This window comes from Ovis canadensis, chromosome 22 (assembly GCF_042477335.2).
Source record: "Ovis canadensis isolate MfBH-ARS-UI-01 breed Bighorn chromosome 22, ARS-UI_OviCan_v2, whole genome shotgun sequence".
Classification (NCBI taxonomy): Eukaryota; Metazoa; Chordata; class Mammalia; order Artiodactyla; family Bovidae; genus Ovis; species Ovis canadensis.
In genome coordinates, this window is record NC_091266.1 from 49,900,368 (window position 1) to 49,912,731 (window position 12,364).

A 12,364-nucleotide genomic window follows, 5' to 3' on the forward strand; every position below is an offset into this window, starting at 1 on the left:
CTTGAGGGAGCAAACTAATTCTGCATGAGTGGGAGAAATTCTTTGAGTGTGGGAGTGCTACAAAAGTAAGGTAAAAATAATAGCTGCCTTTTAGGGGTTTAGTAAGCACCTGCCAGGGTGCTAGGTGGTTGACATACAGCCTCATGTTTAATCCTCATGATGATATTGTGAGGAAGTTACTGCTGCTGGCTAGACTTTATAGTCACTGAATCCTAGAAAGATGAAGTGATTTGCCTGAGCTAGCATACTGAATGAGGAAGATAAAACTGCTCAGACTTGTATCTGACGGACTTTAAAGCTCACGTTCCTGTGGAATCGTTGAGCTTCAGAGCTTGAAAAGTTGAATGTTTCCTTTGGGTAGCCATTCTCTCTGAATGCAAGGGGTTACCGGGAAGACAAAAGCAAAGAGAAAAGGGGAAAAGTGAGTTATCTGCTGCAATCACTTTCGGTGTTTAGCTCCCTCGTGGCTCAGACCGTAAAGAATCCGCCTGCAGTGCTTCCATCCCTGGGTTAGGAAGATCCCTTGGAAGAGGGCATGGCAATCCACTCCAGTATTCTTACCTGGAGAATCCCATGGACAGAGGAGTCTGGCAGGCTACAGTCCATGGGTTGACAAAGGGTTGGAAACGACTGAGCGACTAAGCACAGCACACTGTGAATTTACTCTCACCTCTTGGCTGTGGTGTCCTGAAGAGAGGAGAGACCTTATGTCACGGTTTGCAGTGTATCCTGGGATGTTCCTGTCTTCATAGGAGAGGGGCTGGAGAATTCTAAGGGAATAAAAGAAAGTTTTTACCCTTGAAGGTGTGTCCAGTCTTACTGAGATAAGTTCGTGAAGCATAGAGCTAACGGACAGCACAAAACCAAGGCCTTATATTTGCCTATAGAACTGCAGAAATTAGTTACTTTCAAGCCACTGCTCTTCTGTTACATCAGTTCAGTTCAGTCGCTCAGTCATGTCCGACTCTTTGTGACCCCATGAATTGGTCTCCCTGTCCATCACCAACTCCCAGAGTTCACTCAGACTCAGGTCCATCAAGTCGGTGATGCCATCCAGCCATCTCATACTCTGTCTTCCCCTTTTCCTCCTGCCTCCAATCCCTCCCAGCATCAGAGTCTTTTCCAATGAGTCAACTCTTCGCATGAGGTGGCCAAAGTATTGGAGTTTCAGCTTTAGCATCAGTCCTTCCAAAGAACACCCAGGACTGATGTCCTTTAGGATGGACTGGTTGGATCTCCTTGTGGTCCAAGGGACTCTCAAGAGTCTTCTCCAACACCACAGTTCAAAAGCATCAATTCTTCAGCACTCAGCTTTCTTCACAGTCCAACTCTCACAGCCATACATGACTACTGGAAAAACCATAGCCTTGACTAGACGGACCTTTGTTGGCAAAGTAATGTCCCTGCTTTTGAATATGCTATCTAGGTTGGTTATAACTTTTCTTCCAAGGAGTAAGCGTCTTTTAACTTCATGGCTGCAATCACCATCTGCAGTGATTTTGGAGCCCCAAAAAAATAAAGTCTGACACTGTTTCCACTGTTTCCCCATCTATTTCCCATGAAGTGATGGGACCAGATGCCATTATCTTCATTTTCTGAATGTTGAGCTTTAAGCCAACTTTTTCACTCTCCTCTTTTACTTTCATCAAGAGGCTTTTTAGTTCCTCTTCGCTTTCTGCCATAAGGGTGGTGTCATCTGCACATCTGAGGTTATTGATATTTCTCCCGGCTATCTTGATTCCAGCTTGTGCTTCCTCCAGCCCAGCGTTTCTCATGATGTACTCTGCATATAAGTTAAATAAGCAGGGTGACAATACACAGCCTTGACGTACTCCTTTTCCTATTTGGAAGCAGTCTGTTGTTCCATGTCCAGTTCTAAGTGTTGCTTCCTGACCTGCATACAGGTTTCTCAAGAGGCAGATCAGGTGGTCTGGTATTCCCATCTCTTTCAGAATTTTCCACAGTTTATTGTGATCCACACAGTCAAAGGCTTTGGCGTAGTCAATAAAGCAGAAATAGAGGTTTTTCTGGAACTCTCTTCCTTTTTCCATCATCAGTGATCCCTTAAAGAAATTTGGGAATCTTTCTAATTAACCTCTTGTGTTGGCTAAGGAAACAACAAAACTATTTACTGTGGATTTGAGGACGATTATAAATTTGTGTTATTCATCACCAGTAGCATGTTAAAAAAAAAAAATAGTGGATTTTATATGGAGGAACTACTTACTTTAAAACTGGGTGAGGTTAGGCAGTCCTCGAGGTATTATGACCTGCAAAGCAATATCCGTACCTATATATATTGGAAGTTTGCAACCCAAGGTTGGGAAGCACAGCATTATGGTATAGGGCCCATTGACTTCATATTCAGTTATGCCCCAGTGATTGACCCAGGATGAAGCCAAAGGAAGATACATGCACATTCTCAGTGTTTCATAATGTTGAAATTCAGCTTTAAAAGCCTGTTGTGTATCCCAATTGTGGTGGTTACATAAATCTATATATGTGTTAAAATTCATTAGGACTTTATAAATCAGAAGAAAAAAGGCAGTTGCGTGGTATGATAATTACACATTAAAAAAAATTGATTTCCAAAAGATTTTAGATAGCTCCATATGTGTGCTCACAGTAATCCTCCTTCCTTCAAAAGCTAGAGCATGAGGAAAGTAGTTTTCAGAGTCAGGGATAGCACAATTCTCCTGTTGACCATTTGTCAGCCCACATCTCGAATCCTGTGCTTTTACGAGAGTCCTGTCTGTGTTTGGGTTGTTCATGAACTAGAGAACGTGCTAAATTGTGGGAGCTCTGGCAGATCCTCAGCTGGTGAAGGACCTGGAGGAAAGTGGATGTGGTGCCCATTTCAGAGGTTTGAAAGGTTGGGGTCACAACAGGAGTCAGTAGTCAGTTGGGAAGAGAATCATTTTATAGAGACATGTGCAGTACAGTTGGCTGTCCAAAATTAAAGGATGTTATAAGTCTCTAGTTACAGGACCGGTCTAGATGTCTGTTTACCCTGGGGGTTGTAATGAAAATTCCTAAATTGGGTGGGGCGAATGAACCTAAATTCTAACCTAAAGATTCCACCATAGGTGGAGCTTCTTTTAAGCTTAAATCCTTTTTGTTTGCTGCTTCAATGTGGAAGACCTGGGTTCAGTCCCTGGGGTGGGAAGATCCCCTGGAGAAGGGAAAGGCTACCCACTCCAGTATTGTTTCCTGGAGAATTCCATGGACTATACAAGGAGTCGGACATGACTGAGCAACTTTGACCAAGCAGACTAAACTTTTTACGTTAGGTCTAAGACTGCTTCTGTTATCCTTCCTAAAGTCAGTATATATTTATTAATTTTTGGACTTTGGAAGAGTTGAGCTAAGACATGAATTATTGCTATTAAATTTCAATAAACCTCATACTAGGATGTAATTCTCCGTTTAGAATGGTCAGATGAGAGTTTTGGACAGTGAATTTAACTGTCCTGTCCAGGTTGTCAGGAAGACAGTGCAATAGGGCATTTTAGATAGTGTTTGTCATACAGGTATCTTTTGAATGCTTCTTTATACCAAACACCACAGTAGGTGCTATAGGAAATTAGAAGGGTTTTTGTTAATTTTTTAGTAAGACATGGTTCCAGCACCAACTTAAAATAACTGTCTTTAGGTAACTGTACAGGGTAGTAAGCAGTTGTGGACTGTCAGCCTTACCAAATAAAGAGAAAGTTAGGAAGGCTATTTTAGGAGTTAAAGACTGTGTATTGAGGGTCCTGGTGGTGTCTTAAAAAGCTGTCTGTACCCTAGTTTTGTGGTTTAAGTATTACTGTGATTTTTTACTTGCTTTAAAATTAACCACACTTTAGGAAAAAGGTTTAATTGAACATAAAATGATATTTTAACCTTAAAATCCTTTTTTTTGTATAAAAGTAACTCATCCTTTAATATAATTTGGAAAGTGAAAACAATAGTGAAAAAGATTTTCTTGTCAACTTACCCACCCCAGACCACTGTTTTTTAAAATTTAAAATTTAATGTATTTCAGTCTTCTTTTTTACATAGTTTTGTTCTTTTTTTATTTTGCAGTTATTATACTAAATAAGTGTTTTTCTGATTTTTTTGTTTGCTGTTCTAACAGACATTTTCCAGTGTTTCTGAAAACTAAAATTCTAAATGGTAGTGTAATATCCTATCTAGTAGAGGCATCACAGTTAATTTTCTATTTTTTCTATTTTATTAATTTATTTTTATTTTTAATGGATACTTATACATACTGTATTTTTTGATATTTACAATTATTTCAGTGGGATGATTTCTAAAAGTAGATTTGTCTGGTGAGTGGCTATGGACATTTTTAAGAATATATATTATATATATGTTTACATATGTATATGTGCATATATATGTACACATATATGCAAGAGAACAAAATGCATATATAAATCTCCAAATTATTTCCCAGACAGAACATATTCATTTACATTCCTTTCATCACTGAGTGTTTTAATTACATGTATGCTGCAAAGGAAGTGATACATAGGTATTCCCATTTGAATTTTTTTGTTACAAGTGAGATTTAATGTCCCTCCTCCCAACCCCATATGTTAATCAAGTAATCTTCATCCTTTATGCGTTTCGTTCACACCTTTTGCTCGTTTATTTTATTGGTGTCTGTATCCTTTGGGCTGCAAATAAGGGAAAACCCAAAGGTTTATTTTTCTGATGCCACAGCAAGTCTGTGCATAGGCTGATGCGGGCTAGAGTCAGAGCCTTTGCCAGGGGCACCAGCCTGGTTATTTTCTCCTCTAGTGTCCTGAAGTTGTGCGGCTTGATCATGCCTATTGCTTCCTCATTGTGATGTGGGTGGTACATCTTCAGGCCTCAGGTCTGTGTTGCCGGAAGAAAAGAGTGAAAGACCCTGCTAGCTGAATCTGTCCCTATTCGTCGGAAAAGGACAGAGCTTCCTGAGAAGCTCAACTCAGGAGAACTCTGGTGATGGCCAATGTTGTCTCTAACTGAGGCTGGCAAATCAGAGGTGGAAGGTGGTGTTTGGGCCAGTCACCCACAGTGTCTCAATGTCTCTTTACTGTTTATCCCACTTTTTAAAGGCATCCAACTTGTCATCTTTGAGTTAATACGTATTTCCTGATCTCTTTACTGTTATTGGTAAGCTTTTGATTGTTCTTATAGTCAGGCTTGCCATCATTTTCTTTGTAATATTTTACCACTTTTAAACTAAAACAGGGACTTCGCTGGTAGTTCAGTGATTAAGACCTCATGTTCCCAACGCAAGGGGCATGAGTTTGATCCCTGGTTGGGCAACTGAGATCCCACATGCCTCAGGGGGTGGCAGGGAAAAAAACTAAAACCAAACCCACAGTGGACCCTTCATCGTCCACTGTGGGTTTGCATGCTGGTTTTCGGGGAAGTAAAATCTGAGATGGGGATTGGTATAGTGTGGTGCGTGAATGTGGCTTGTATGGTACTAGTTTCTTTTGGAGTTAGATGAGGTGGACTTGGTACTCCAGTATATCTCAATGTTGGAAAAAATGAATATTCTTGGTTGTATTGGTCTCTACTAGATCAAGTTTCATTGCGGTAGTGAAATGCATCTTATCACTGATTGTTGACTAGTATGTTTCTAAAGCTGGTGTGTCCTTTTGGAGGCTGAATTTCTCTTTAATCCGTTTTTACTTTATATTAATATATCTCAAGGTGATGTCACTGCTCTCCCCTGGGAGTGTTTCTTTTATCAATATAAAATATTTCCCTTTATCTGAATATTTTCTACCTTAGGTTCTTTTATCTGCTGTTAATCATTAGCAGACCAACTTTATTTTGGTTATCTGCATAGCACATGTTATAGTCCTTTTATTTGCAAGCTTGCCATATATTTTGTTTAATGTATGTCTTTTGTGCATATTGTCTATCTGGATATTTTTCTTCCTATCTCTCTTTTAATTGAGACTTAATCGTTGATACTTTGGTTACTTGGGTTTTGTGCGGTCATCTTACTTGGTGTTTTCTATTTATCATTTTATCATACTCGAATTCCCCCCCACCTTGGATTTTGAAGTTACACACTGTTTCTATCCTTGTGGTAGTTGCCCTAATGATTTAACTGGATGTTCTTTATATTTCCCACCCAATATCCCCTGGAACTTATTTTTCCTTTTGTAGTTTCACAGTATTTCTCTCTTACTGCATCCAGAGTTGTAGTTCTCAGTCTGATCCTTCAGTTTAGTGTGCTTTTTGCTACAGGTAGGCTTTCCCTGACACCTGCCTCCCAGCACGGCTGCCCATCTGCAGGCCTTGTTAGGCATCGTCCCAGGACCTGGTCCCCTGAGAGTTCCCTCACCTTGATGTCTGCTTGTGTATATCTTTTCTTTTAAAATTTCATTGTCTTTCCTGTGTTGTCATTCAGTGGACATGAATTTGAGCAAACTCCGGGAGATAGTGGAGAATGGAAGAACCTGACGGACTACAGTCTATGTGGTTGGAAAGAGTCAGACCCGACTTAGCAATCTGAACAACAACAACAACAAGGAGCAGTTTTAGGACACCAAGGGGGAGGATTTTTCTGCTCTTTCTTTATCTTCTATTTAAAACAATGTTACCCACCCTAGTATTCTTGGGCTTCCCTTATGGCTCAGCTGGTAAAGAACCTGCCTGCAATGCAGATTGCAGTGTGGAGACCTGAGTTGGATCTCTGGGTTGGGAAGATCCCCTGGAGAAGGGAAAGGCTACCCACTCCAGTATTCTGGCCTGGAGAATTCCATGCACTGTATAGTCCATGGGGTCACAAGGGGTTGGATACGACTGAGCAACTTTAAATGTAAAATGTAGTGTAAATAACATTTAGCTGTTACTCATACCAGTTTGGGCTATCTGTTGCCTTTTTTTTTTTTTTCCTTTCTGAGCTGTTTTGGGAAGATAGGCAGACGTTTTGCCTGCAGGCTGAAAACAAAGCTATAGGTCAGTATTTCAAAGTAAGATTGTTTCTCCACTGTTTTTTTCAACTTCCCCTGAGCACTTAGTATTGTCGAGGAGTAATAAAAAACAACAAGCCAGCCTACTGTCTGGATAGAGAGGTTTCTCAGAGGCTCTCTGCAACAACATGTGTACCTTACTTGCAGCCAACCGCTCACACAGATAAATCTTTAAAAGCAACAGATGCAAGTTACAATTTATAAAACCCAAATGGAGATTATGAAATAGAAGACTTGAGGGGAAAAAAAAAACAAACAAACAGAGCAAACAGAAATCAGCTGAGGCAAATAGGAAACAAAGTGTTGGCCAGGGGGATGAGAGCGAGGCCATTCTGGGGGCCAGGTTCAAGGTCATAGCAGAGCAACAAGCAGGAGAGGGTAGAGGGATTCTGAAAGGCTACACAGGCAGATGATGACCCGATTTAAACACTACCCTCTGTTATACTTCACCATTGAGTTGTAGGCTCTAGGTCAGAAATACATTTAAAAAAAAAAGTAAATCAGTAAGTGTTAGTCGCCCAGCCGTGCCTGACTCTTTGTGACCCCATGGACTGCAGCCCACCAAGCTCTTCTGTCCATGAGATTTTTCCAGGCAAGGACACTGGAGTGGGTTGCCATTTCCTTCTCCAGGGTATCATCCAGACCCAGGGATTGAACCCGGATCTCCTGCACTGCAGGCAGATTCTTTACCGACTGAGCTAATAGTCCTTTTCTACCCCTGTTGTTTCCAGAAGCTTTTAAAAGTAAGGAGTGATGCGGAACTCAGAGGTGTAATGCTTAATGTCTCTTGAATTGTCCACTGTTGAATTTTGTTCAACTTGGAGTTTGTACTTAAATGATAAAGAACCATTCTTTTCTTGTGCCTGTAGAACAGGCTTTGGTATTGAAACCGTTTACCTCAGATTGGGACTTGAACCCATGTGGCTGGGACTCAAACCCAGTCAAAACCTGGCTTGGGACTTGAACCCATATGGCTGGGACTCAAACCCAGCCAAAACCCACGGTACCTGGTTTCAGGACCAAATGAAGCTCGGGTTCTTAATGTCTGATCGTGCGCAGAAAGAATGCAGTGAGAGCAAAGTGATAGGTAGGTAAGAAGTGCATTTATTCGGATACAGAGAGAAGCACACTCCACAGAGTGTGGCCATCGCAGAGGACGCGTGTGAAAATGGGCGTGCTGGGTAGTTTCATATGCTAATGAGTGGGAGGATTATTCCATGTTTTAGGGAAGGGGCGGAGCTTTCCAGGATTTGGGCCACCACCCACTCCTTGGTCCTTGAACAGAGCCTTGGAACTGTCTTGGCACTCGTGGGTGTGTCATTTCACTTGCTGATTGAGGATAAAGGTCTAGTCTTGTCCGCCAGCTTGGTCCCATTGGATTCTAATCCTTCAGTGTTGTGTCCTTCAGTTCAGTTCAGTTGCTCAGTCGTGTCCGACTCTTTGCGACCCCATGAATCGCAGCACACCAGGCCTCCCTGTCCATCACCAACTCCCAGAGTTCACTCAGACTCAGGTCCATCGAGTCCGTGATGCCATCCAGCCATCTCATCCTCTGTCGTCCCCTTTTCCTCTTGCCCTCAATCCCTCCCAGCATCAGTCTTTTCCAATGAGTCAGCTCTTCGCATGAGGTGGCCAAAGTACTGGAGTTTCAGCTTTAGCATCAGTCCTTCCAAAGAAATCCCAGGGCTGATCTCCTTCAGAATGGACTGGTTGGATCTCCTTGCAGTCCAAGGGACTCTCAAGAGTCTTCTCCAACACCACAGTTCAAACGCGTCAATTCTTCGGCGCTCAGCCTTCTTCACAGTCCAACTCTCACATCCATACATGACCACAGGAAAAACCATAGCCTTGACTAGACAGACCTTAGTCGGCAAAGTAATGTCTCTGCTTTTGAATATGCTATCTAGGTTGGTTATAACTTTTCTTCCAAGGAGTAAGCGTCTTTTAATTTCATGGCTGCAATCACCATCTGCAGTGATTTTGGAGCCCAAAAAAATGAAGTCTGACACTGTTTCTACTGTTTCCCCATCTATTTCCCATGAAGTGATGGGACCAGATGCCATGATCTTCGTTTTCTGAATGTTGAGCTTTAAGCCAACTTTTTCACTCTCCTCTTTGACTTTCTATGTCATTCTTTGAAAAGTTGTGCCCTGCCCCTTTCCCTCCTGTTCAGTATCCCAGTTAGTTACATCTGCTTTGGAGTCATTTATGAGAAAGAGCTGTTGCATAAAAAAGAAACCACCTGGGCCTGCAGTGCTTCTACTTTTGGGATTAAAAGTTGCCTTTTGAATACATTTCTTCCCTTAGACTTCTGTGAATGTCAAACTGCTGCTTAATATGATGTCAAGAAATATTTTGGCGGCATCTACCTGTAAAATGACAGAGCCATTTAATTTTGAGAAAAATGAAAGCAAGCTTCCATCACACGAGTCTTTAAGAAGTCCTGGAGGACATCCTAACCATCCTAATTTCAGGTTGAAAAGCCCAGAGAATGGAAATAAAAAGAACAATTTTTTGCTTTGTGAGCAAACCAAACAGTTTTTGGCTAGTCAGGAAGACAGTTCACTATCTTCACACCCTAACGGTGTCAATGGAGAAATGGCTGGATCCAAGGAAGACAGGAAGACATTGCCAACAGGTGAGTACAAACTGCAGGTTTAATATTTAATAGTCACTTGATTCTGATGGTTTCTTAGACTTACTGTAAGTATCTGTGGCTACACACCAGGTACCGATTAACAGAACAACCAAATGGCTAACTTACAGTATTTGCATGTAAATATTAATTTAGAAAGGAAAACCAGGTGCCAAGTAGCTACTTTGGTTACACTAATCACAGAAAGAATGAGAAAATGTCTGCAAATGAACTTCTCTCCCCAACCCTCCACCTAATCCAAAGATACACTAGAAATGTAGAAAGGAAACACTGGCTTTTTATGAATGCTCTAAAGATTGGCCTTAGGCTAGAAATACTGTGCAAATTTTGTGCATATAATAGTTCACAAAGATGTATCTAAGACTATAATTTGTTTCATTTGACTTCTTAAAAAATCATTCCCTTTAATCTTAATTCTAAAAATCTACTTTTTAAGGAGGCTGGAGCCTGGTGGAATTCAGCCTCTGTGAATGTATGTAAGGTGTGACCTTATAATATGGTGATATAGTTCTCAGAGTTTGGCCCTTGGGCCAAAAAGTAAAAGTGTTAGTTGCTCAGTTGTGTCCCACTCTTGGCAACCCCGTGAACTGTAGCCCTCCAGACTCCTGTGTCCATGGAATTCTCTGGTCAAGAATACTGGAGCAGGTAGCCATTCCCTTCTGGGGATCTTCCTGACCCAGGGATTGGAACCAAGCCTCCTGCATTGCAGGCGGATTCTTTACCATCAGAGGCACCAGGCAAGCCCATGGGCCTCTGGGGTCACAAGTATTTTCCTAATAATATTAAAACATTATTTGCTCTTCTTCACTGTGCTGAGTTTATGCAGGTGGTGCAGAAGCAGAGGTGGGTAGCCTGTGACACCTCATTAGCTCGTCTTTAGCAGGGGTGCCAGCCTGGGTTAGGGGTCATTGTTTTTCATTGTCACGCACTTGCATTTAAGACAAAAGCAAGCCAGAAATGTCAATTTTACGTAAGAATGCCTTTGATAAGGCAGTACAAATTTATTAATAAGTCTTGACCCTTGTGTACAGGTATTTTTAATATTCTGTGTAACAAAATGAGAATTACCCCTAACTTCTGCTGCTTACTGAAGTATGAAAAGCATGTGTGCAATTGTTTGAATTGTAGCTAAATGGAAATTTTTTTGGAATTTTTTTTGGAGTTTTTCATTTTTGCTTGAAAAGAATGACAAATTGTGATCATTCAGACTTAGATATCTGGCAGTCATTTTCTCAAAAATGGGCAAAGTGGGGCCTGTCACTTCAAAGGAAGCAGCTGACAATATTTTGTTGCTAATAATAAAATCGGAGAAGGCAATGACACCCTACTCCAGTCCTCTTGCCTGGAAAACCCCATGGACGCAGGAGGCTGGTAGGCTGCAGTCCATGGGGTCACGAAGAGTCGGACACGACTGAGCGACTTCACTTTCACTTTTCACTTTCATGAATTGGAGAAGGAAATGGCAACCCACTCCAGTGTTCTTGCCTGGAGAATCCCAGGGACGGAGGAGCCTGGTGGGCTGCCGTCTATGGGTCGCACAGAGTCAGACACGACTGACGTGTGCCCTACAGTGATAAAATACAATTTGAGGAAATATGTATCTGCCACTGTGAGCTAGAGAGCTTCCCAGTACTTAGAAGATTTTTCTGCTGAGGTGCACAGTGATATTAACACTTAAGATTTTTTGATATTGTTTGATGAAATATGTCAACATTTGTAAGATCTGTATAACTCAAGAGTTTCTTAGTCTTTTCAAAAAACCAATGTGTAGTGTTTTGTAGTCACGAATGGATAAAAATCCATTTGAAGTGCAAGATAAATCAGTGGATTCTAATGTAACTGATGAAAAGTTTATTGATATAGCTTTAGATTCCATATTGCAACTAACCCTTAAACTACTACTTTCGTTTTGGTGTGAATTAAAGGAAAATATCCACAGTTGTCTGAGAAGGCCATGAAATACTATTCCTGTTTGTAACCGTATATGTGCGTGAGGCCAGATTTTCTTCAGAGACGTCAATTAAAGCAACATATAATAACAGATTGGATTCAAAAGCAGATATGAGAATCCAGCTATCATTGGTGAAGCCAAACATTAAAGAGATGTGAAAAAATGTAAAATAATGCCACTCTTCAAACTGTTGTCTTTTTGTTTGCTTTGGAAAATGCAGTTGTTTTTTTTTTTAATCATGGCAACATATAATACATTTGTTATTTTTAATAAATATTTTCAAATGTTTAGTTTTAATTTCTACTTCTTAGTTTTAATTTCTTTCTTTTTTTTTTTGGCCATGCCATGTGGCTTGTAGGACTTACCAGGGATTGAACTCAGGCCCTCAGCAATGAGAACATGGAGTCCTAACCACTGGGCTGCCAGGGCATTCCCAGTTTTAATTTCTAATAATGCTAAATATTGGTAGATATAAACCATGTAGACAAAAGCTCTCTGAGGTCCTCAGTAATTTATAAGAGGGTAAATGAGTCTGCAGTTCAGATAGCCTGGTAATTGTTTCCGTTGTGAATGGAGAAAAGTTCACGGTGAGCAGGGTGTACTAGTAGAGGAAATCTCAGGCAAATCCTTATTTTCCATTAGGAAAAGTAGGATGTTGCTTATTTATAGTGTGGGTTTAAGGCTATTATGGTATATAGCTCTATTTGAATATTACCTAATTATGTTATTGTACATTTTCAGGAATAAAGTAATATTTGACTTTTATTCGGCATTATGTTTTATATC

At 40.8% G+C, this 12,364-nt stretch overlaps 1 protein-coding gene across 2 annotated transcripts in view; it reads left to right on the forward strand.

The window, feature by feature from the left end:
- The first annotated feature begins 9,308 nt into the window (after positions 1-9,308).
- The window catches only part of TDRD1 (tudor domain containing 1), a 42,633-nt gene continuing 39,577 nt past the window's right edge, over positions 9,309-12,364 (forward strand). For both annotated transcript variants that reach the window (XM_069567249.1, XM_069567250.1), the window contains exon 1: positions 9,309-9,609. In XM_069567249.1, the coding sequence (XP_069423350.1) occupies positions 9,309-9,609 (301 nt within the window). The remainder of the gene's footprint in view (positions 9,610-12,364) is intronic.